General features: G+C 41.7%; 1 protein-coding gene across 2 annotated transcripts in view; it reads left to right on the top strand.

Moving 5' to 3' along the window:
- LOC143815564 (tetraspanin-2-like) overlaps window positions 1–27,062 on the top strand; it is a 255,869-nt gene that overhangs the window by 191,679 nt on the left and 37,128 nt on the right. For both annotated transcript variants that reach the window (XR_013223773.1, XM_077294885.1), the window contains exons 3-7: window positions 5,441–5,538; window positions 6,848–6,922; window positions 9,906–10,001; window positions 11,054–11,134; window positions 12,621–12,704. Coding sequence is in view for 1 of the 2 variants with exons in the window: in XM_077294885.1 (XP_077151000.1) it covers window positions 5,441–5,538; window positions 6,848–6,922; window positions 9,906–10,001; window positions 11,054–11,134; window positions 12,621–12,704 (434 nt within the window). In the remaining variant the exon portion in view is untranslated. The remainder of the gene's footprint in view (window positions 1–5,440; window positions 5,539–6,847; window positions 6,923–9,905; window positions 10,002–11,053; window positions 11,135–12,620; window positions 12,705–27,062) is intronic.

Raw genomic sequence — 27,062 nt, 5'->3', positions numbered from 1 at the left:
GTTACACAATTTATTTACATTTTTTGGTGTTTTTTTTTTCCATTTTTCATATCACCATATACACTCACCGGCCACTTTATTAGGTACACCATGCTAGTAACGGGTTGGACCCCCTTTTGCCTTCAGAACTGCCTCAATTCTTCGTGGCATAGATTCAACAAGGTGCTGGAAGCATTCCTCAGAGATTTTGGTCCATATTGACATGATGGCATCACACAGTTGCCGCAGATTTGTCGGCTGCACATCCCAAAGATGCTCCATACAAGGCAGGATGGATCCATGCTTTCATGTTGTTTACGCCAAATTCTGACCCTACCATCCGAATGTCGCAGCAGAAATCGAGACTCATCAGACCAAGCAACGTTTTTCCAATCTTCTACTGTCCAATTTCGATGAGCTTGTACAAATTGTAGCCTCCGTTTCCTGTTCTTAGCTGAAAGGAGTGGTACCCGGTGTGGTCTTCTGCTGCTGTAGCCCATCTGCCTCAAAGTTCGACGCACTGTGCGTTCAGAGATGCTCTTAGGCCTACCTTGGTTGTAACGGGTGGCGATTTGAGTCACTGTTGCCTTTCTATCAGCTCGAACCAGTCTGCCCATTCTCCTCTGACCTCTGGCATCAACAAGGCATTTCCGCCCACAGAACTGCCGCTCACTGGATTTTTTTTCTTTTTCGGACCATTCTCTGTAAACCCTAGAGATGGTTGTGCGTGAAAATCCCAGTAGATCAGCAGTTTCTGAAATACTCAGACCAGCCCTTCTGGCACCAACAACCATGCCACGTTCAAAGGCACTCAAATCACCTTTCTTCCCCATACTGATGCTCGGTTTGAACTGCAGGAGATTGTCTTGACCATGTCTACATGCCTAAATGCACTGAGTTGCCGCCATGTGATTGGCTGATTAGAAATTAAGTGTTAACAAGAAGTTGGACAGGTGTACCTAATAAAGTGGCCGGTGAGTGTATATTTAAACCAATCATAAAATGTTGCATTTTTTATTCTGTCCACTATACCTAATATTAGTCTGATACTATACTTCATGTTTTGAACAGTTCACTTTTAATCAGTCACCTCATTTTCATAGGTAAAATTAAAATGAAAGTGACTGCTATATACAGTTAGGTATATTTTTGGACAGTGACACAAGTTTTGTCCTTTTAGCTGTATATTCAAGATACAGTTATATAATCAATATGGGCTTAAAGTGAACATGTAATCAGGATTTTGCTAAGTAAATAGCAAGCATTGTCAGGTTGGTGCTGTTACACTGATTGAAATGATACCCAAATTGAAGAAATGTCTTGTGGTTCTTGTTTAATCTGTATTTGCAGTTTTCAGTTAATCAGATGCTGGTGCTCTTGGGCGGGACTGTGGGCTGGTCTTTTTTGGGTACTCTGGCTTCATCAACTTCATGTCTGGGCTTAAATGACAGATCACTGAAATTTCAGTGACCTGCCTATTTTTTTAAATACTGTGCCTGCAAATGTAATATTAGCCTCTTAAAAAAATAAAATATATTTTTGTGTAATCAAAATGACGCCGGCGGCGGTGCAAAAGGACAGTAGCGGTAAGTGATGCTCTCATTCTGCGCATGTGCCGCCCACTGTGTACTGAGGAAGAGTGTGGGAGCTTGCACAAGAAGAGGGAATCGTTGTCGCTGAACATAGCAATGTTCCCAGACTGGTCCAGGGAACACAGTGGGCAGCACATGCACAGACTGAGAGAATTACTTGCTAGAAGATACTATTGCTCATGCGCCGTCGGCGCTGCCATTTTGTCTGCAAACACAGATTAAACAAGAACCACAAGATGGGATTTCTTAAGCCCAGATATCGTTTTAATCAGTGTAACAGTGGCAACCTGACAATGCATCTTCACTGATGACTGGTTTGCTTTAAAGTGCAGACTCTCAGCTTTAATTTGAGGGCATTCATATCCTAATTGGAGTAAGGGTTTACAGTAGGAATTACAGCTCTTTAATATGTAGCTGCCTCTTTTAATGGGCCCAAAACTAATAGGACAATTGTTCCAAAAGATCTTTAATGGGCTGCATGGGCTCTTTCCATCATCAATTAAGCTGGTAAAAGGTCTACAATTAATTTCAGGCATTTACATTTGGAAACTGTTGCTGTGAACCTACAACATGCGGTCAAAGGGGCTCTCAATGGAAGAAAAATAGACCATCATTAGGCTGAAAAAAGAAGAAATCCAACAGAGGAAGAGCAGAAATTTTAGGAGTGGCCAAATCAGTTGATTGGTACATTTTGCTAAAAAAAAAAAAAAAAAAAAAAAAAAGCACACTGTTGAACTTGGAAAATCAAGGTGGCCTGGAAGTCCACGGATGACAACAGTGGTGGATTATCACAGTATCCTTGCTATGGTGAAGAAAAACCCATTCAAACTCATTTACAATAGTTCAGTATCTAAGGCTACCATAAAGAGATGACTTGAGAGCAAGTGCAGAAGGTTCACCACAAGGTGCACACCATTAATCAGCCTTAAAAAAAGAAAGGCCAAATTAGACTATGGCAAAAAAAAAAAGCCAGACCAGTTGTGGAAAAGCATTCTTTGGACAGATGAAACTAAGATCAACCTTTACCAGAATGATGGGAAAAAGAAAGCATGGAGAAAGTTTGGAACCGCTCATGACTAGGGATCGAGTAGTGAAATATTCGGACTCGCTATACTCGTAACGAGTAGGTCTTAATACTCAGGTATTCTTAATGAGTAGCGAGTCCAATGCAAGTCAATGGGAAATGCGAGTAATTTTATGCTGGACCCTACAAAGCGGTCTGGGGGACTGAGGAAAAGGTTGGAATGGGTGCATAATTGATTAAAAGCAGGCGTTAAAAAGCTGTGTGTTGGTTAACACAGGAAGAAACCACCCATCATCATCACAAGTGGTTCACAATTCTAAAGGTTGGACTACTGTGATTGTTGTTCCACTGCCACTGCACAGCGTGCAGGCATAGTGTCTTCAAAAAATTAGCCCTAGCGGCTGTATCATGGTTGACGCAGGAAGGAGGCCTCAAGAGCCAGACAATTATGAAACTAGACTACTAGCACTGTAGTTCCAGTGCCCAATGTGCAGGCATAGACAGTGTTTCCAAAAATTAGCCCAAATCATAATCAATCATACCATGGTTTATGCAGGAAGGAGGTCTCATCACAATTGTGTCATGTCGGACGCTGTTCAGACCAGGTCGTTCGACAGACAGTGGTAATTCCGCTTTTGACCACTATGTGCTCATTGGCATCGGCTAGATTTTATCTAGCTGGTCCGGGGTTAATTTACCTGATGCTCGGATTGGAAGCTGGGCCATGCCCATTGCCTTTAAATAGTTCTCCTGAACATTGGGCGTCGCCGATTATAGCTTCTGTCTTGTGCGTTGTTATCTCGGTCTGGAGTGGTGAGCTAGTAGTTGGAGTATCGTTGCTGGTGGTGTATTTCCCTTTGTCTTATTTACTCCTTCCTATATTTGTATTTATTTTGCCCTGCGCATTTATAGTGTTTTCCTGAGTGACTGCGGCGTGGTGTTTATTTTCCGTTATCCTTGTCCGTTCTAACTGTGGGTATTGGTGTATGATCTTTTCACTGGGTGGTGGGCGGTGGTTTCAGCCTAGGGTTGAAACAGGAGACAGGGCGAGGGCCGAGGCCTAGACATGCACACCATCAGTGTAAACTCTAGGTAGAGGGTCAGTCAGGATTTCCCTAGTCTGAGGGAAATTGCAGGGGCCCGGGTTATTAGCTCTTGCCCACCTAGTCTCCCCGTGACAAATTGCCTCCGATGGAAAATGTTAAAGAATGGAACATTTTTTCTAGCTTGTTGACCATGAGTACATGTAGCAGAAGCAGGAGTAGGATACATATATAAGGCCGGAGTCACACTAGAGCGTAATACGGATGAGTGCTATGCGATAAAAAATCGCATAGCACTCGGACCAATGTCAATCTATGGGGCAGCTCCTATCATCCGTTTTTTTCTTTGCTGTATTATACGTGCGAGAGAAATCGCTGCGATTTGCACCGTATTATGCCCGAGACTCGCCAGTGAAAGTCTATGGGTGCGAGAAAAACTCGCACACCACACGGACCATCAGTGTGACTTGCAAGAAATACACAACGGTGTCCTTTAGAAAAGCTGGCAATTCAGTGTGGTGTACAGTAAAATCACACTGACAGCTTACAATAGAATAGATAAAATAAATCTGTACACATAGTATAGGTATGCATGTATGTGTGTGTATATGTGTGTGTGTGTGTGTGTGGGTATATACAGTATATATATATATATATATATATATATATATATATATATCTCATTGACAAGCACATATATATCTATATTTATATTTTATAGAGAGTTAGGTAGCAGAATAGCCGATAATTCAATTGTCGGGTTCTGTAAAATCATTGCAGAAGCCGGCAGGATATGACACATGGTTTTACATACAGTAAACCATTGCATATCAGTTAGATTGATATATGTCTCTGACTAATAATGTTCATAGTGTGTGTGTAAAATTTTGGAGCTGTGGGTATTAAGTTAAAGGATTAATTCACGGAAAAAAACTGGCGTATGCTCCCGCGCAATTTTCTCCGCTAGAGAGGGAAAGCCAACGACTGGTGGCAGATATTAATAGCCTAGAGAGGGACCATAAATCTGCCCCCAGCCACCCCAGAAAAGGCGCATCTGTAAGATGCGCCTATTCCGGCACTTAGCCTCTCTCTTTCCATTGCCCTGTAGCGGTGGCATATGGGGTAATAAGGAGTTAATGTCACCTTGCTATTGTAAGGTGACATTAAGCCTGGTTAATAATTGAGAGAAGTCAATAAGACACATCCATTATTAATCCAGTAGTATGAATGGGTTAAAAAAATACACATTAATAATAAAGTCTTTTAATGAAATAATTAAACACACAGGTTTAACATTTTTATTACACTCTCAATCCAAGCAAAGCCCTCATTCTTCTGTAAAAAATCCAAAATAAAAAAGCAACAATATCTCATACCTGTCCGCCGTACAGTCAAGTCTCACGCTGCAATCCATCTCAAGGGGTTAAATAGTTTACAACTGGGAGCAGTGCTAATGCTACTGCCCTGACTGTAAACCACTGTGTAATGAATGAAAAGCTGCCTGCGCAGCCTCCCTGCCTGCCCGGACATGAACTCATTAGCTTGGGAACGTTTCTGAACATTTTCCCACGCTGTCAAGTTGAGGTGAACTTGACAACGTGGGAAAATGTTCAGAAACTTTCCCACACTGAGTTCATGTGCAGTCAGGCGGGGAGGCTGCTCAGGCAGCTTTTCATTCATTACACCATGGTTTACTGTATGTATCATGATCAGATCATTTTTTAGCTATTAATCCAGAGGCTTCATGCAGTATATATTTTTGTTGACTATGATTCATCTTAGATTTTTCATTTTCTCTTTAGGTCTTTATGTGCTGATAGGTGCTGGGGCTCTGATGATGATCATCGGTTTCTTTGGTTGTTGTGGAGCAGCTCGAGAATCTCAGTGTTTGCTTGGAGGGGTAAGAGAATAAATGATAATTTAACAATGCAGATTTCCACTTTTATAAAGACTGATGGATGAAGCCTGCTTTTCAGCAGTATCACATATTCACAAAATGCAATTCAACATTTGATAGCTTTTGTGAACAAAATTTTAGAATAATATGTAAGAATAACCAACCTTTTAATTTTTATTGCATACATCAATAGTACATATGAAAATAAGCAACTTTGTAATATATCTTATCAGAGAAATCTGCTCCTTTCATCTCCTGGACAGAATTTTAATTACCAAATCAGGGAAAAAAATCTGTATTTATTCAGTGAAGACAGAATTTCACATTACTGAGATAAGGTGTCATTTGGTGCTTATAACATTCTATGGAGAAGGGAGGAGGAATAGGAGGTAGAGGCAGACAGACATTGTGCTGCAAGTCAGCCACATATCAAATGACAAATGCTTTTTGGGTTCATATCCACTGGCTACAACATGATTGAGTGTATAACATAACAACTGAGTACTCAACATTCTGTTATTGTTGTCCGGCCTTAGTCACTATGTGACTGCAGACTTGTTAATCCTCACATTGTGTGAAGATTCTCCGGGGTCGGAGGAGAGAACAGTGTGTATGTGACCGAAATTATGCTATTTACATACATGTGGTCACGTGCCGGCTAGACGTGTGCGGTGTTGCTCAATGCAACTATATTATGCAAGGCTGGACATGTCTAGTCGGAATGTGGCCAGAGGCTTACTTGTGGTCACATAACCGCCTGCTCCCGGGGCATCCACAGTGTGCAGTACGCTCAATGTGAGTATTCTCAAATCTGCAGTCACATAGAGTGACTGCAGACTTGTACCATAAGGCCTGACAATCCTTTTAAAGAAATTCTTCATTGATGGCCTAATTTTGTCATCTCCCAATTGAGAGCCTATGAATATTTTGCCAAGCAGTTTGGGGATATTAGGAGGGGCAGCCAACAGCTCTGGTGTATAGGTACCTTTATCCTGAAGAAAGTACAAACTGTGACATCCCCCTACTACAAGTGCAGGCACTGCCCATCTTTAGTTAAAGAGCACTGAAATCATAGAAATATAGGCATGTCAGGCAATTCCTCGTAAATAAATGTAGGTTAACCCTTGGTATGGCATGTGTAGACCTGCTTTGTCGTATGCAAGCAAAACATTATATCTAGCCATGGAAAGGTGTAAGATATTGAATCAATTTCTAAATACTTCTAATATTGAACCCAAAGTTCATGTTCTCCTTACATAGATAACCTGTATGTTTATATAAGTGGTAATGAGTTATTTTTTTCTCTTCCTAGTTTTTTGTGTGCTTACTAGTGATTTTTGCTGCAGAAGTCACCGCTGGAGTCATAGCATTTTTGGGTAAACAAGAGGTAAAACATACTTTTTCCTTCATTCTAAACCTGCAAAAGTGTTGACGTGGAGTAATGTCTGTTTGTCCAACACATTGAAGTCACTCGGTATCATTCATGCCGCTTTAGAGAAGAAAAGCCGGCAGTCTACATTGTATCATTGGAAGACAACTAGTTATTATTATTATTTATCCTTAGAGCATCATTGATTTCATGGTGCTGTACATTTCACCTACTACAATACAAATATATATATATATATATATATATATATATATATATATATATATATATATATATATATTACAATAAACTAAAAGTGACAGACTGGAAAAGGATTACAGTCTTTCAGGATTAGAGATGAGTGAATACATTCAAGGGGAATAATTGCATTCACCAAAATGCAGAAATTTTTTATGTTATTTGCTTCCATGCAGATTCATTAGTGTTGGCCAATGGAACCATCATGGGCCATTAAAAGGTTTAAAAATGTTTTAAAAAAAAAAAATCCTTATAATCACCTTACCGCTCACCTCTCCAGCACCTTTGATACTCACCCTCATCGGTCCGATCCTCACCGCATCTTCTGATCACACAGCGCTCATGATAGAATCTTTGGGCTTCTCACACTGTGACAAACGTCTGGGTGTAACGGCACCTGGGTGGGGTTTGCACAGGCGCAAGGTTGGTCACAGCGCCTGATGCCAGGAACTTCCTATACACCTGCACAGAACCTTCCAGGGCATCATGACACCCGGAAGTCCGTCACAGTGCGAGAAGACAGATAATTCCAATACCAGCATTGCATTGTATCATAGGATGTAGTATGCACCTCATGGGTGGCAGTCAGTAGCAGATGGGCCTGAGAAGTGAGTGGAGGATGAGTATGACAATTTTTTTTTATCTTTCACATATTACGTTTATTAAGCTTTGGGGCCTGGAGAGGCTCCGAAACATAATAAGGGACACTAAATTAAAGAATAACTTCATCATGAATTTAATTTCCTGTGAAAAACCATGCATCCAGGCAAAATCAGATTTAATCTGATCCACTCATCTCTAATCAGTGTCACACCAGTAACAAGCAAGCATTCCCAGTGCCATGCTAGTCACTGTGTTCTCCTCTCTACTTCTTCCCATGTCGGGCTGCCACGCTGAGTCCTCATGCAGCTGTCTCCACCTAGCTACAGGGAGGCATGGACAGATCCAGCAGGAATTTAACCCTGCTGTGTCCTGTAGGGTTTGGTTTCCCTAGCGTACCCTTTGCCAGCTGGGAATATATTACTCTGCTCCTTCTACTGTCCGTCTTCATCATCCAGTCAGTGTGTTTTTCGTCCCGTCTTCACTGTTATTGACCTGGATCGTTTACCCATTTTGTATGATCTCTCCATTCCTGACCCCGGCTTTGTATAGTGAACCTGTGCTGCCTGCCTCGACCTCGGACCGTATGACTACACTTCTGTCTCACCCTCTTATATTTTGCATACTTGCTGTCACGATTCCTTCACTCAGTGTGGCGAGTAGCAGCTCAGCCGTCCAATTTGGTGCAGAGGTGGGTGTGTTGAGCTGTCAGAGTTGTGATAGACAGGTTAACCGTTCAATCTGAGGCTGGGGCATGGTGAACTGTCAATCTTATTAGTGACAGTCCTGTAGCCCATTCAGGGCTGGGGTGTGCTGAATTTTCTAGCTATTTAGCTGACTGTCTGCCTATGTTTACTGTCAGTTGTAGCCTTAGCTCAGTGGTGCATTTTTGCCTTGTTCTTCAGTGTTCTGTCTCTGATCTATTGCTGCCTGAACTTGGACCTTACCTCTGACCCTTTGACTTGATCTGCTACCTTCCTGGTGTTCTGATTTCAGACTGTGACCTGACTGTGCTTTTGCCTTAACTCTTTTATTTATGACGAGCCCTCTTGGTATCTGACCCTGGACTTTTCGACTATCCAGGTTTTCCGTGAGTAGTGACTATCGTCACACCTGCTCTGACCCATGGGTCAGCTGCTGCAGGTTCAGGGATTGCCCTGTAGTGACACCTGGAGACTACCTGTGGCCAACCTATCCTCACCCTTAGAGAATCTATCAAAAACCATGTGGTCGCTTAGTCACACCCCTCCATGGTATGCCCGGCCTGTGGTGCAGTGGATCCACACCAATCATCATTGCAATCAGGCTTGTATCTGGTCAGAAAATGTTACCAAGAGAAATCATTAGTATTATAAATGTATATCTGGATTACAATACAGGGAATAGTATGCACTCCTGGACATTGAAATTGCAACACTGAGAAGGAAAAGTCATAGAATTATAGATCAATAGACATGTTAAAGGGGTTGTGTACTCTCTTAAGTGGACCCCATGTTGTGTAAAATACATAAAATAAGGAATTCAGCAGGTACTCGCTATCCCTGGGTTCCGGCGCTGGCTCCCCACCACTACATTTAGTTCTGTAGAAATTTGGGCATTGCTGAATGGAATGTGGGTGCATCAGGAACTTCGTCAAAATCTGAAAGATTGCTGCCATTGTCCCACAGAGAAAATACAAATCTTTAAGGTCATTTTCATCGTTAATTTAGAAGAAAAAAAATTTTCCCCAATTTGCTGTTCAGTGAGGATATGGACTTTCCCCAATATAAATGATATGGTTAGCCGGATCTATGAAAAGCATCGGTTTTGAGCATTGTTCACCTAAAGTCACAGTTACTTCTATACTCCATAAATACTTTCTAGTATATCAGTAACCGATATGTTAACTACGCATTGCTATACAGTACAATACAAAGCAGCAGCTCATGAGGAATGTCCATTCTGGAGGTTCATTTTTATTTAAAGTGTTTTAAATATTGTTGTTAAGACTGACTAACGGGGCAAAGAGATCCACATAGGTCAGTGGGACTCGAGGTAAGCAGAGCTGAGTTTCAGAGCCTTTCTAAACTTAGATTGTGATATATTAATATATGAGCTGATATGTGCTTTCATAGTGATTTTATGAATTATATTCTTCCATCAGGCTGTTAAAGAAGCAAAAATCATGTACACCGATGCCTACAACAACTACGTAAACAATAAGCTGGAAAACACAACTTTACAGGATTTTCACGACTTTGTAAGTAATGGCTCTGTTTTTTTCATCTGCAAAAGTAAAAAAAAAAAAACCAGTATATAATTCTTGGCTTAAAGGGGTTGTCCGCAACTCAGACAACCTCTTAAATTCCAGTGTGAAGTAATAACAGATACTTACCTTCTGTGCCCGTGCTGTTCCAGCGCTCTCTTTTTTGCTTCACTTTGTGCAGCGCTTTGCATCATAAAAGCATTTATCGTACTGTAAGGCTGTGTGCACATTTTGCACTTTTTGGCTGCACTTCTGCTGTGTTTTTTCAGTGCTTATTGCAGATTTAAATCTACAGCATGTCAATTCTTTCAGCGTTTTTGCTGCAGATTTCACCCATACTAAAATGAGTGGGGAAAATGCATTTTTCCTGCCAAAGAATGCTGAGATGGTGCAGGTATTTCTGCATCAAATACTTAACATGTGCACATGCCCCAAGATGAAATGTTATACAATGTTGTAATATGCTTTGTGCATCAGTTCATTATGGTTTCCAAGACCTCTGCTCTTATTATTCACGGTAAACCTTTATTATTTGATTCCAGAGGATAAATATCTGTCCTGCTCATGTCATGGACACTGGAGTGCTGTTCTTTACTCGGCACTGATAACCGTGCTCGTTTTTCTCTTTCTATTAGCAATTTTTTCCTCTTTCTTACCTTACCTAACTTTAAGTGCCCTATAGTGATGAGCGAGTAGGCAATCCCCACATGTATTCAAGCTGTCTAGCAGACGCAAATCATGCAGCGGCGTGGACATAAACTAAATCTCTGAGCTTGGCGAAATACTCGGAGACCACCCAAGCATGCTTGGAGAAACTCTAGTAACGAGTATACTCGCTCATCACTAGTGCCATATTTTAACAACATTTGCAGATAGTGGATAAATATACCCATTGGCTCAACTAGACATAACTCCTTCATTATTAGGTGCAATTTGCCTTCGGTTTGTGTACTACAGTTTTTTGTTTATAGGCCTTGATCCTGTATGGACATTTTTATTTTATTGCATTAACATTCAGTTTGAAAATACTTTTTTTATGTTTCCAGGCAAAATGTTGTGGGATTGAAGACCCCAAGAGTGCAGAAAATGTGAGAAACCTGTGTTTAGAGGGATACAAGGAACACAAGGTATGGTGCATGCACTTGTTCTATGATAACATTCCAGCTGCAGCCCTTATACATTTGCAAATCAATGGAACCAAGTCACGAAAGCATTTACAATAGCATTCTGAGGTAAAAATATTTGAAAAGTTGCAAAATTTTGGTGCAACTCCAGACTGCGCCCCAATTTTGTAACTTTTGGTGGTGTCATGACATTTTCACTTAGCTCCAACAAAGTGGTACTGATCTGGGGAGTGACAGCGTGACCATCGCTTATCAAATTCAAGAGCTATCACATTAGCAACGCCACTAAATCTTACTCCAACAGGGATTGGAATAAGATGCATGTGGAGAGGCACGCCACTTCTTGCCTCATCTGATTCATTAAGAAGTGTGAGCCTCTTAATGATTCAGGATCTTTGCCACTTTACCCTCCGCCTCCTCATCGAGACCGGTGTGTAGATTGCCATTCTTGATGAATCGGGCCCAATGTGTCGACCATTGATTACTTACATATATATTCCCACAGTTATGTGTCTGTAAAACTAAAGTATGTCCCCTTATGTTTAATGCCCACTGGTAGTGTGCCCTTCTGCCATAAGAGGTATACTGTACTAGCTAATCATAGTATTAGAGGTATAAGGCTAGAAACCCACAGTGACTAGGCATCCCATGATGGAAGTAACTTTGTGTCTATTGCAAAGGGAGTGGCGTGGTTGGATGTTTGTATTTTTATGTAGTCACCAGACCCCTTTTTCCTACATGATTAGATTATAGTAGTAGAAACATCTCACTTATTAAAATGTTACCAATTTTAAAGGATTTGTCCGGTCTTAAACTACAAGCCTGCAGTCACTCTGTGACCGCAGACTTGTGAATCCTCACATCGTGTGCACTCTGTGTTGTGAGGATTCTCTGGTGGCGGCGATGGGAGCGGTGGTTATGTGATCACAAGTACAAGATTTGCATTCTCCCGGACACATTCCGACTAGATTATTTCCACTCAATGCAATTTCATTGAGTGAGATCAGTTCCATCTAGTTGGAATGTTTCCAGGAGTATCACATATCATACACTTGTAGTCACATCAGCCCACTCCTGGTGCCAGCATCGGAGAATCCTCAAAGTGTGCAGTGCTCACCATGTGAGGATTCACAAGTCTGCAGTCACATGGAGTGACTGCAGACTTGTAGTTTTAGACTGGACTCAGAGTGGACACTATGGAGACCTGCTCTAAGCTATATAGAAGTAGTTTGATAATTTGTTACAGTGAAAGTTGACTTGTATCAGACTTTGGCCACGTGCACACATGGAGTGTTTGGTGATTTATTTATTTTTTTATCTCAGTATTTGTAAGCCAAAACCAGGAGTGGAACAGTTAGAGGAAAAGTATAATAGAAACATATGCACCACTTCTGCATTTATCACCCACTCCTGGTTTTGGCTTACAAATACTGATGTAAAATACTGACCAAATACTGAACGTGTGAACCTAATATTTGGGTTTTCACAGGACTGCCTGCCGGAGATTGAGAAGGTGCTACATCATCATTTTCAGATTGTTGGAATACTTGCAATTGCTACAGCAGCAATAACTGTGAGTATTGTGTATATGATAGAAAGGTTACAAAATGCAAACCCTTAAGATATTCCATAAATGCAATAAGAAATTACAGTAATCAAAATATATGAAATGTATTTGTGCTACAAGCAATGCGCATCTAGAGCTGCTAATGCGGAATTGTCATTGTCTATAGTGAGAGGATTGCAGGTGAAATATGTTAGCAGCTAATTTGTAATAAAATGACATTGACTGGTGGTTCCTATCAGCATGTACTTAGCGCAGTCTTGTAAGCACTGGAAAAAGTGTAAATCATCTCAGTGACAGGTTGCCTGTGGGAAGACTGTTTCTACAAGTTACTACGGCTGTGATCTCTAGTGTTGAGCGATACCGTCCGATAATTGAAAGTATCGGTATCGGAAAGTATCGGCCGATACCGGCAAAGTATCGGATCTAATCCGATACCGATACCCGATACCAATACAAGTCAATGGGACTCAAGTATCGGACGGTATCCCTGATGGTTCCCAGGGTCTGAAGGAGAGGAAACTCTCCTTCAGGCCCTGGGAACCATATTAATGTGTAAAATAAAGAATTAAAATAAAAAATATTGCTATACTCACCTCACCGAGGGAACCGGCAGCGTTGTTTGCTTAAAATGCGCGCTTTTCCTTCCTTCCGTGACGTCACGGCTTCTGATTGGTCGCGACGCGACCAATCACAGCAAGCCGTGACGTAATTTTCAGGTCCTTCTAGGCATTCAGTATTTTAAAATTACGTTCCGGCTTTGTGATTGGTCGCGTCGCGGTCACATGGGCGACGCGACCAATCACAAGCCGTGACGTCACGGGAGGCAGGAGACGCGCGCATTTTAAAATGCGCGCGTGTCCAGCCTCCCGTGACGTCACGGCTTGTGATTGGTCGCGTCGCCCATGTGGCCGCGACGCAACCAATCACAGCAAGCCGTGACGTAATTTCAGGTCCTTCAGGATTTTAAAATTACGTTCTGGCTTGTGATTGGTCGCGTCGCGGTCACATGGGCGACGCGACCAATCACAAGCCGTGACGTCACGGGAGGCTGGACACGCGCGCATTTTAAAATGCGCGCGTCTCCTGCCTCCCGTGACGTCACGGCTTGTGATTGGTCGCGTCGCCCATGTGACCGCGACGCGACCAATCACAAAGCCGGGACGTAATTTTAAAATACTGAATGCCTAGAAGGACCTGAAAATTACGTCACGGCTTGCTGTGATTGGTCGCGTCGCGGCCACATGGGCGGCACGCGACCAATCAGAAGCCGTGACGTCACGGAAGGAAGGAAAAGCCCGCATTTTAAGCAAACAACGCTGCCGGTTCCCTCGGTGAGGTCCAGGCTGCGTCGGAGAGGTGAGTATAGCAATATTTTTTATTTTAATTCTTTCTTTTACACATTAATGTTGTTTCGATACCGATACCCGATACCACAAAAGTATCGGATCTCGGTATCGGAATTCCGATACAGCAAATATCGGCCGATACCCGATACTTGCGGTATCGGAATGCTCAACACTAGTGATCTCTAATTTAGACATTAGCTACATATTATGGACATTGCTATATTTTTCTTTTTTTATCTTTTTCCTTTAACATGCAGTGTGCTTCCAAGTGTATCTCATAACCTCTGTTTTTGGAAAATTTTGGATTATTGTTAATGCAAGCAAAGTATTAAATTAAAAAACCATTGCCATTTTTATTATTTTGGAAAACAGCAATTCTCACCTTTTTTCTTTTTACAACATTCACCATAGCAGATAAATTTAAGTGTACACTTCTCGATTTTATGAGTTAAAAAAAGAAAAACTTTCATTTTCAAAGTTCATTAGCTTGACCTAAGGTGACTTGGAATGCTGGTACAATACACTAAAATATTTCTATGTATTATCTCCTAATAAAGACACATTTACCCCAATTTTGGTATATAACTATCATAATGTCACTTTTTTTTTATAATAGAGGTGGTTTGTTTTTACAATCTAATTTTTTAATTACTTCATGCAAACTCCTGCCTATAAAAAAAACACAAGCAGAGATGCTTACCTGTTCAAGGCCTCCAACAATTGCACTAAGGGCTCATTTCCACATGCGAGTCACACGTCCGTATCTCGCATGTGGAAACCAAGCTCTGGCGCCGGCACTTTGGAGAGGAGCGTGCAGCTCCATGTGTTCCTATGCGGCTGCACGCTCCGCTCCTAAGTGCCGGCGCCAGAGCTTGGTTTCCACATGCGAGATACGGACGTGTGACTCGCATGTGGAAATGAGCCCTTACCAGGGTGCACCAAGTAGAGATAGCAAATACACAGGTGCAAATAATACTAATGCAGCCAACCTACAATCAGGAATTGGCCGCTTGGAGCACCTGTGCAAAAAATAGTCTGTATGTGGCATGTTCACACAGGAATGCAAAGTATATGGTGCAAAGCCTATTAATGACGCCATATGTATAGCGGGCTAACCATGATGCATCCTGTGTGAACAGAGGCCACAGTGTACAGAGCCATCTAGGGCCCAGGCGCACCCTGGAAAAATGTACAGTGCACCAAAAACATAACAATGTATGCAAGGTATTGGTTGATATTATGGCCACAATATTTAAGCTGCCAACCCACGTCCTTGTATCTTGGCAGTCCTAATCTAAAAAAACACCATTGGAGGAAAAACCTCCACTATACTAAACAAAAAAAACACGTCATAAATAGGCGTCATTAATAGGCTTTGCACCATATACTTCTGCATTCCTGTGTGAACATGCCACATACAGACTATTTTTTGCACAGGTGCTCCAAGCGGCCAATTCCTGATTTTAGGTTGGCTGCATTAGTATTATTTGCACCTGTGTATTTGCTATCTCTTCTTGGGCCTGGTGCACCCTGGTTAGTGCAATTGTTGGAGGCCTTGAACAGGTAAGCATCTCTGCCTGTGTTCTGGTGTTTTTTTTTTTTGTTTAGTAGTTTAGTATAGTGGAGGTTTTTCCTCTAATGGTGTTTTTTTAAACTCCTGCCTATCCAGTGTATTAAACCGCCTATTAGCACTGCAGAGAGGTCACTTTATAGCTTTCTGTATGGCTAAGGCTATGTGCGCACGTTGCGGATTTTTATGTGTTTCCGCAGCGTTTTTGGATGCAGGGAATTGCATCAAATCCGCAGTGTAGTACAGTAGCAATGATAGTCAATGGGAATTTGAGAATTGCTGTGCATATGCTGCGGAAATATCAGCGCTGATTCGCTGCGTTTTTTTTCGCAGCATGTCAATTCTTTCTGCACCCATTGACTATACATTGAGTAAGGCAAATCTGCACATGAAAAAACACATGACAACCTGCAAGAAATCTGCATCAATTCCGCATTAAATCCGCAATCATTTTGGTCTGCATTTTCTGCTAAGAGATGCAGATTCTGTGCAGAAAATTCCGCAGGCCAATCCGTCTTTCTGCCTCACACTTCTCAAAGGAAGCCTTGAGGTCTTCTTAAATTACTAATCTAATGCATAGTTGACAGGAAGGTGTCACTTCCCCCTGGGAGACCTGGAGTTAGACGATCACAAGGGGTAATGAATCACAGGTCCTCTTTAGAGATGGTGTGATTCGTGTCCTATTTTAAATGGATTTACTTTCCTTCAGCGCTGAAGGAATTATGGACTCCTTCCATGCTGGCTGGGAACATTGAGGGTATGTGCACACGTAGGTGGGATGTCTGTGGATTTTTCCGCACCTGTTTTTGTAAATCCGCAGGTAAACTGCACTGCGGATTACCTGCGGATTTACTGCGGAATTACTGTGGATTTACTGCGGTTTTTGTGCGGATTCCACCTCCGGTTTTACACCTGCGGATTCCTATTATGGAGCAGGTGTAAACCGCAGCGGAATCCGCACAAATAATTGACATGCTGCAAAATGTAAACTGCGGTGTTTCTGCGCGTTTTTTCCGCAGCATGTGCACTGCGGATTTTGTTTTCCATAGGTTTACATAGGTACTGTAAACGCATGGAAAACAGCTGCAGATCCGCAGCATCAAAACCGCTGCGGATCCGCAGCATCAAAACCGCTGCGGATCCGCAGCAAAATCCGCAGCGTGTGCACATACCCTCAGCTTTTGTGCACACAGCAGTTACTGCTGCTAATCTTCTCTACTCCATACATACTCTAACGCTGGGCATTTCTTGCCGGTGAAAGAATCTTCTTCCTGTGCTTATTGCTAAGCTGTGTGGTTGGAGTAGTAGTTGTAGTGATCTGTAGTTTGCTGTAGTATGTGAGTGTTTATCTCATTGTCCTTATTACTATTCAGTTTATTCATCCCTGTCCCTATATTCATCCCTATTTTTGGTGAGTTTTTTATATAATAGTGGTCACCCCTGACTGTTTTTGTTTCTGATTTCCCTTACATTTCTGTCCCATGACTCATGGTGTGGTGGAGGGGACAGATTAGGGTTTAACAGGACCAAAGTAAGGTTGGAGACCCAGGCCTCTCTACCATCAAGGGTACCCCTGGGATAGGGACAGCCAGGATGCCAGTTCCAAGAATGGTTTGAGGCTCCTGTCCCTTACGTAAGACCGTCAAAGCGTGACAATAGTACTTCATACTGGGAAACTCCTGTATATAACCTCATAATGCAAAATGATGTGATTGTACTTCATTGCAAGCACGACTGAATGTGAATAAGGCTAAGGAGCTGAGCTCTCCCAACATACAGTAAATGATGCCTATATTACATAGCCAACATTTGTGTTTAACAACACAGGCTGGAGTTGAGTTTCGCTCATTGCTGTTAACCATTCATATGCTGCTGTCAAGTCACAGCTTGCTCGCATTGGCTCTCCCCACTCCCAGTGATGCGATTGCGGAGCAATGCTGGATTACCATGATATACCATTGCTGCCATCTTGGTACTCCTGTGAAGCTCACATATGGATTGAGCGTCATAGGATTACTTGATTTTCATTATGTACTGCAATATACAGTATATTGCAGTATATAATATAACCAACTGAACAATCTCAGGTTCAAGTTCTTTAAGAGGACTAAAAAATAAAGTAAAAAATTAAAAATATATTTTTAACTATAAAATTTTTTAATCACCACCTTTTCCTTAATTAAAAATAAAGATATTACAAAATAAAGAAATAAACACATTTGGTGTTGTCACTACCATAAAAGTTTAAGATTAACCTGTACTGTAGACGCCGTAAAGCGAAATACAATAAAATGCCAGAATTGTGTATTTTTTGGTCATCACATCTTCCCCCAAAAATTCAAAATTATCAGCTCACCCTGCAAAAAACAAGCTCTCATACAACTAAATCCGTGGAAAATAAAAACATCCATGAGTGTCTGAAAATGGTGATATAAACCAAAAATGTACACTCACTGGCCACTTTATTAGGTACACCTGTCCAACTTCTTGTTAACACTTAATTTCTAATCAGCCAATCACATGGCGGCAACTCAGTGCATTTAGGCATGTAGACATGGTCAAGACAACCTCCTGCAGTTCAAACCGAGCATCAGTATGGGGAAGAAAGGTGATTTGAGTGCCTTTGAACGTGGCATGGTTGTTGGTGCCAGAAGGGCTGGTCTGAGTATTTCAGAAACTGCTGATCTACTGGGATTTTCACGCACAACCATCTCTAGGGTTTACAGAGAATGGTCCGAAAAAGAAAAAAAATCCAGTGAGCGGCAGTTCTGTGGGCGGAAATGCCTTGTTGATGCTAGAGGTCAGAGGAGAATGGGCAGACTGGTTCGAGCTGATAGAAAGGCAACAGTGACTCAAATCGCCACCCGTTACAACCAAGGTAGGCCTAAGAGCATCTCTGAACGCACAGTGCGTCGAACTTTGAGGCAGATGGGCTACAGCAGCAGAAGACCACACCGGGTACCACTCCTTTCAGCTAAGAACAGGAAACTGAGGCTACAATTTGTACAAGCTCATCGAAATTGGACAGTAGAAGATTGGAAAAACGTTGCTTGGTCTGATGAGTCTCGATTTCTGCTGCGACATTCGGATGGTAGGGTCAGAATTTGGCGTAAACAACATGAAAGCATGGATCCATCCTGCCTTGTATGGAGCATCTTTGGGATGTGCAGCCGACAAATCTGCGGCAACTGTGTGATGCCATCATGTCAATATGGACCAAAATCTCTGAGGAATGCTTCCAGCACCTTGTTGAATCTATGCCACGAAGAATTGAGGCAGTTCTGAAGGCAAAAGGGGTCCAACCCGTTACTAGCATGGTGTACCTAATAAAGTGGCCGGTGAGTGTATATTTATTTATTTTTTGTCTAATCTTTGAAGCCATGTTAGTTTATCACTGTAGTTGAACTTACCCACAGTTTATTATGCTGCCAGGTCATTTTTTTTTTACCAAATAATGAAATAATAAAGAATGGCAGAATTGCATTTTGTTCAGCATTTTATCCAATTTGCAATATGTTCACGTTTTCTGTACATTATGTGATAATATGGGTGATTCAAAACTTCAACTCATCACACAAAAGCAAGCCCTCATACAGCTTTGTAGATAGAAAAATAACAAAATTTATTGCTCTTGGAAGAAGGGGAAAAAAAAAATAAAAAATCCAAAAATGAAAACTGGCTGCCAAGGCAAGAGTTAACCCCTTCCTGTCGTGGTCAATTTCTGCTATTTTGTTTTTTCCTCCCCTTCTTATGAAACCCATAACTTTTTTATTTTTCTGTTCGCATAGCCTTATAAGGGCTTGTTTTTTGGGGATAAATTGTACTTTTAAATGACACCATTCATTTCATGTTGCAAAACAATGGGGAGACAAAAAGCGCAATAGGGTCTTATCCACATTACATAGAGGAGAATATACACCAAATTTGCTCACCTGGTTAGGATGAGATTAGAGCATGTAGATAGCGGCTGCTGCAGATCCACAGGTCTTCACCGACCAGAGAAATTAATGTCTTCAAAGGGAGATTTGTAGTTAAAATTCCGCGCTGCCGCTAAGATGAATTTCAGGGGAGTATAGTTGATTCACAGTGTTTTTATTCAACGTGTTTCAAGGGTCTCATGCCCCCTTCATCAGGAAATACCACACAGAATATACAGGCATCACAGGTATAAATAGTTTTGCTAGGTTAAAAAAAATGAGCTCCACCAGGTCAGATGACTCAGTGTCAAAGTTCAATGATAACACACCATTAACAATTCAAACGATTAGAGAGGTATATATATACAATGACAAAATACAATGACTTCTTTTATGTTTCTAGACAATAGTTCCAAATTTGCAACATTAACCCCTTTCTGACATCTGACGTACTATCCCGTCGAGGTGGGGTGGGCCCGTATGACCACCGACGGGATAGTACGTCATCACCGATCAGCGGCGCTCACGGGGGGAGCGCGGCCGATCGCGGCCGGGTGTCAGCTGCATATCGCAGCTGACATCCGGCACTATGTGCCAGGAGCGGTCACGGACCGCCCCCGGCACATTAACCCCCGGCACACCGCGATCAAACATGATCGCGGTGTACCGGCGGTATAGGGAAGCATCGCGCAGGGAGGGGGCTCCCTGCGGGCTTCCCTGAGACCCCCGGAGCAACGCGATGTGATCGCGTTGCTCTGAGGGTCTCCTACCTCCCTCCTCGCCGCAGGTCCCGGATCCAAGATGGCCGCGGCATCCGGGTCCTGCAGGGAGGGAGGTGGCTTACCGAGTGTCTGCTCAGAGCAGACACTTGGTAAGCCTGCAGCCCTGCACAGCAGATCGCAGATCTGGCAGAGTGCTGTGCACACTGCCAGATCAATGATCTGTGATGTCCCCCCCTGGGACAAAGTAAAAAAGTAAAAAAAAATTCCCCACATGTGTGTAAAAAAAAAAATAAAAAAAAATATCCTAAATAAAGAAAAAAATATATATATATTATTCCCATAAATACATTTCTTTAGCTAAATAAAATAAAAAAAACAATAAAAGTACACATATTTAGTATCGCCGCGTCCGTAACGACCCAACCTATAAAACTGCCCCACTAGTTAACCCCTTCAGTAAACACCGTAAGAAAAAAAAAAAAAAAAACGAGGCAAAAAACAACGCTTTATTATCATACCGCCAAACAAAAAGTGGAATAACACGCGAACAAAAAGACTGATATAAATAACCATGGTACCGCTGAAAACGTCATCTTGTCCCGCAAAAAACGAGCCGCCATACAGCATCATCAGCAAAAAAATAAAAAAGTTATAGTCCTGAGAATAAAGCAATACCAAAATAATTATTTTTTCTATAAAATAGTTTTTATCGTATAAAAGCGCCAAAACATAAAAAAAATGATATAAATGAGATATCGCTGTAATCGTACTGACCCGACGAATAAAACTGCTTTATCAATTTTACCAAACGCGGAACGGTATAAACGCCTCCCCCAAAAGAAATTCATGAATAGCTGGTTTTTGATCACTCTGCCTCACAAAAATCGGAATAAAAAGCGATCAAAAAATGTCACGTGTCCGAAAATGTTACCAGTAAAAACGTCAACTCGTCCCGCAAAAAACAAGATCTCACATGACTCTGTGGACTCAAATATGGAAAAATTACAGCTCTCAAAATGTGGTAACGCAAAAAATATTTTTTGCAATGAAAAGCGTCTTTCAGTGTGTGACAGCTGCCAATCATAAAAATCCGCTAAATAACCCGCTATAAAAGTAAATCAAACCCCCCTTCATCACTCCCTTAGTTAGGGAAAAATAAAAAAATTAAAAAATGTATTTATTTCCATTTTCCCATTAGGGCTAGAGTTAGGACTAGAGTTAGGGCTAGGGTTAGGGTTAGGGTTAGGGCTAGGGTTAGGGTTGGGGCTAGGGTTAGGGCTAGGGTTAGGGCTAGGGTTGGGGCTAGGGTTAGGGCTATGGTTAGGGTTGGGGCTAGGGTTGGGGCTAGGGTTAGGGTTAGGGCTAGGGTTAGGGCTAGTGTTACGGCTAGTGTTAGGGCTAGTGATAGGGCTAGGGTTATTGCTAGGGCTAGGGTTAGGGCTAGGGTTGGGGCTAGGGTTGGGGCTACAGTTAGGGTTGGGGCTAAAGATAGGGTTAGGGTTTGGATTACATTTACGTTTGGGAATAGGGTTGGGTGTGTCTGGGTTAGAGGAGTGGTTAGGGTTACTGTTGGGATTAGGGTAAGGGGTGTGTTTGGATTAGGGTTTCAGTTATAATTGGGGGGTTTCCACTGTTTAGGCACATCAGGGGCTCTCCAAACGGGACATGGCATCCGATCTGAATTCCAGCCAATTCTGCGTTGAAAAAGGAAAACAGTGCTCCTTCCCTTCAGAGCTCTCCCGTGTGCCCAAACAGTGGTTTACCCCAACATATGGGGTATCAGCGTACTCAGGACAAATTGAACAACAACTTTTGGGGTCCAATTTATCCTGATACCCTTGTGAAAATACAAAACTGGGGGCTAAAAAATCATTTTTGTGAAAAAAAAAGAATTTTTATTTTCACGGCTCTGCGTTATAAACTGTAGTGAAACACTTGGGGGTTCAAAGTTCTCACAACACATCTAGATAAGTTCCTTGGGGGGTCTAGTTTCCAATATGGGGTCACTTGTGGGGGGTTTGTACTGTTTGGGTACATCAGGGGCTCTGCAAATGCAACGTGACACCTGCAGACCAATCCATTTAAGTCTGCATTCCAAATGGCGCTCCTTCCCTTCCGAGCTCTGTCATGCGCCCAAACAGTGGTTCCCCCCCACATATGGGGTATCAGCGTACTCAGGACAAATTGGACAACAATGTTTGGGGTCCAATTTATCCTGATACCCTTGTGAAAATACAAAACTGGGGGCTAAAAATCATTTTTGTGAAAAAAAAAAAGGAATTTTTATTTTCACGGCTCTGCGTTATAAACTGTAGTGAAACACTTGGGGGTTCAAAGCTATCAAAACACATCTAGTTAAGTTCCTTAGGGGGTCTACTTTCCAAAATGGTGTCACTTGTGGGGGTTTTTAATGTTTAGGCACATCAGGGGCTCTCCAAACGCAACATGGCATCCCATCTTAATTCCAGTCAATTTTGCATTGAAAAGTAAAATAGCGCTCCTTCCCTTCCGAGCTCTGCTATGCACCCAAACAGTGGTTTACCCCCACATATGGGGTATCGTCGTACTCAGGACAAATTGCACAACAACTTTTGGGGTCCAATTTCTTCTCTTACCCTTGGGAAAATAAAAAATTGGGGGTGAAAAGATCATTTTTGTGAAAAAATATGATTTTTTATTTTTACGGCTCTGCATTATAAACTTCTGTGAAGCACTTGTTGGGTCAAAGTGCTCACCACACATCTAGATAAGATCCTTAGGGGGTCTACTTTCCAAAATGGTGTCACTTGTGGGGGTTTCAATGTTTAGGCACATCAGGGGCTCTCCAAATGCAACATGGCGTCCCATCTCAATTCCAGTCAATTTTGCATTGAAAAGTCAAATGGCGCTCCTTTCCTTCCGAGCTCTGCCATGCGCCCAAACAGTGGTTTACCCCCACATTTGGGGTATCAGCGTACTCAGGACAAATTGTACAACAAATTTTGGGGTCTATTTTCTCCTGTTACCCTTGGTAAAATAAAACAAATTGGAGCTGAAATAAATTTTGTGTGAAAAAAAGTTAAATGTTTATTTTTATTTAAACATTCCAAAAATTCCTGTGAAACACCTGAAGGGTTAATAAACTTCTTGAAAGTGGTTTTGAGTACCTTGAGGGGTGCAGTTTTTAGAATGGTGTCACACTTGGGTATTTTCTATCATATAGACCCCTCAAAATGACTTCAAATGAGATGTGGTCCCTAAAAAAAAAATGGTGTTGTAAAAATGAGAAATTGCTGGTCAACTTTTAACCCTTATAACTCCGTCACAAAAAAAAATTTTGGTTCCAAAATTGTGCTGATGTAAAGTAGACATGTGGGAAATGTTACTTATTAAGTATTTTGCGTGACATATGTCTGTGATTTAAGGGCATAAAAATTCAAAGTTGGAAAATTGCGAAATTTTCAAAATTTTCGCCAAATATTCGTTTTTTTCACAAATAAATGCAAGTTATATCGAAGAAATTTTACCACTATCATGAAGTACAATATGTCTCGAGAAAACAATGTCAGAATCGCCAAGATCCGTTGAAGCGTTCCAGAGTTATAACCTCATAAAGGGACAGTGGTCAGAATTGTAAAAATTGGCCCGGTCATTAACGTGCAAACCACCCTTGGGGGTGAAGGGGTTAAGGAGGAAATGTAAAAAAAAATAAAAAAAAAATCTCTACTTAAATGGACAAGAACCTGTAAGAAAAGGAGCTACTCCAGTTCAGAAGCGAATGCCTTACAGATGAACTACCATGTGGAATCAACAAGTTGCTATTTTCTTATTGTAAATCCATTGGAATCTTTACATTAAATGTGGAATAAAATGTTTTATTATTTTCCATTCAAAAATATAAATATATATATGAAAATTAATTTATGGTGGTTTGGGGTGATCTAAAATTACGAAAATTATAATTAGTGAGTTTAAAATTGCGTCATGTACATAAGAGTAACAATTTAAGCAGCAAACCAACTCAATCATCCTTTTCTCTGCTGCCAGGCATCCCAGTTTATCTGCTGTTCTTTGTGGTCACCGAGTGCTGTGTATTCATTCATTCCCCTCCCTTGGCAATGTTATATTGTCTCTTGTTAAATATATCTATTATTGGTCCTTGGACAGGTGAAGTGTCACTTTCATTTTGTTTCTGCGCTCACTTCGAGCGCTGGTTTGCTGCTTAAATTGTTACTCTTATGTACATGACGCAATTTTAAACTCACTAATTATAATTTTCGTAATTTTAGATCACCCCAAACCACCACAAATTAATTTTCATATATATATTTATATTTTTGAATGGAAAATAATAAAACATGATTTTATTCCACATTTAATGTAAAAATTCCAATGGATTTACAATAAGAAAATAGCAACTTGTTGATTCCACACGGTAGTTCATCTGTAAGGCATTCGCTTCTGAACTGGAGTAGCTCCTTTTCTTACAGGTTCTTGTCCATTTAAGTAGAGATTTTTTTTTTTTTTTTTTTTTTACATTTCCTCCTTAGGCTGGGGTCACACATGGCGTAAGACAATACGCCACGTATTATACGTCCGTACTACAGCCGTAATACGGAGAAATGTTCCCAAAATAGTGATCCGTAGTCAGGGTGTGTCAGCGTATTTTGCGCATGGCATCCTCCGTATGTAATCCGTATGGCATCCGTACTGCGATATTTTCGCGCAGGCTTGCAAAACCGACATCTAATGGATTTATGCGCTCAAATGTTCGGGAAAACATATATACAGTATATATATATATATATATATATATATATATATATATATGTCATTGTGACACATATATATATATATTCTGTATTTAGATTTCAATCAGCGCGATATCTGTGAACAGCCGGTAATTCAATTGCCGGCTTTTCATTTCTCCTGCGCAAACCCGACAGGATATGAGACGTGGTTTACATACAGTAAACCATCTCATATCCCCTTTTTTTTTGCATATTCCACACTACTAATGTTAGTAGTGTGTATGTGCAAAATTTCAGCGCTGTAGCTGCTGAAATAAAGGGTTAAATGGCGGAAAAAATTGGCGTGGGCTCCCGCGCAATTTTCTCCGCCAGAGCGGTAAAGCCAGTGACTGAGGGCAGATATTAATAGCCAGGAGAGGGTCCACGGTTATTGGCCCCCCCCGTGGCTACAAACATCTGCCCCCAGCCACCCCAGAAAAGGCACATCTGGAAGATGCGCCTATTCTGGCACTTGGCCACTCTCTTCCCACTCCCTGTAGCGGTGGGATATGGGGTAATGAAGGGTTAATGCCACCTTGCTATTGGAAGGTGACATTAAGCCAGATTAATGATGGAGAGGCGTCAATTATGTCACCTATCCATTATTAATCCAATTGTAGGAAAGGGTTAAAAAACACACACACACATGATTGAAAAGTATTTTAATGAAATAAACACAGCGGTTGTTGTAATAATTTATTGTTCTCTCAAATCCATTTGCAGTCCCTCGCTTGGCAACATAATAAACGCACAAGATACATACCTTCTGATGTACTGTCAGGTCCAACGATGTAATCCATCTGAAGGGGTTAACTAATAGTACAGGCAGGAGCCCTGCTATAATGCAGCTGTGCTCCGTGCTTGTAATCCCCGGCGAATGAATGAAATGTAGGTCATTGACCTACATTTCATTCATTCGCGGTGAGGCGCCCTCTGGTGGATGTTCTTATGAACTGCAGCCTGGGAACTTTTTCCCACGCTCCAGGTCATATGAGGACATCCAGCAGGGGGCGCATCACCGCGAATGAATGAAATGTAGGTCAATGACCTACATTTCATTCATTCGCTGGGGATTACAGGCACGGAGCACAGCTGCATTAGCAGGGCTCCTGCCTGTAATATTAGTTAACCCCTTCAGATGGATTACATCGTTGGACCTGACAGTACATCAGAAGGTATGTATCTTGTGCGTTTATTATGTTGCCAAGCGAGGGACTGCAAATGGATTTGAGAGAACAATAAATTATTACAACAACCGCTGTGTTTATTTCATTAAAATACTTTTCAATCATGTGTGTGTGTGTTTTTTAACCCTTTCCTACAATTGGATTAATAATGGATAGGTGTCATAATTGACGCCTCTCCATCATTAATCTGGCTTAATGTCACCTTCCAATAGCAAGGTGGCATTAACCCTTCATTACCCCATATCCCACCGCTACAGGGAGTGGGAAGAGAGTGGCCAAGTGCCAGAATAGGCGCATCTTCCAGATGTGCCTTTTCTGGGGTGGCTGGGGGCAGATGTTTGTAGCCACGGGGGGGCCAATAACCATGGACCCTCTCCTGGCTATTAATATCTGCCCTCAGTCACTGGCTTTACCGCTCTGGCGGAGAAAATTGCGCGGGAGCCCACGCCAATTTTTTCCGCCATTTAACCCTTTATTTCAGCAGCTACAGCGCTGAAATTTAGAACATACACACTACTAACATTAGTAGTGTGGAATATGCAAAAAAAAAAAGGGGATATGAGATGGTTTACTGTATGTAAACCACGTCTCATATCCTGTCGGGTTTGTGCAGGAGAAATGAAAAGCCGGCAATTGAATTACCGACTTTTCACTAACAGCGCTGCGTATTTCTCGCAAGTCACACTGCTGGTCCGTGTGGAATCCGTATTTTTCTCGCCCCCATAGACTTTCATTGGCGTATTATTTGCGCAATACGCTGACAAACGCAGCATGCTGCGATTTTGTACGGCCGTAGAACGCCGTATAATACTGAACCGTAATATACGGCTAATAGGAGCAGCCCCATTGAGAA

This window comes from Ranitomeya variabilis, chromosome 3 (assembly GCF_051348905.1).
Source record: "Ranitomeya variabilis isolate aRanVar5 chromosome 3, aRanVar5.hap1, whole genome shotgun sequence".
Lineage (NCBI taxonomy): Eukaryota > Metazoa > Chordata > Amphibia > Anura > Dendrobatidae > Ranitomeya > Ranitomeya variabilis.
This window is presented reverse-complemented; position numbering and strand designations above follow the sequence as displayed.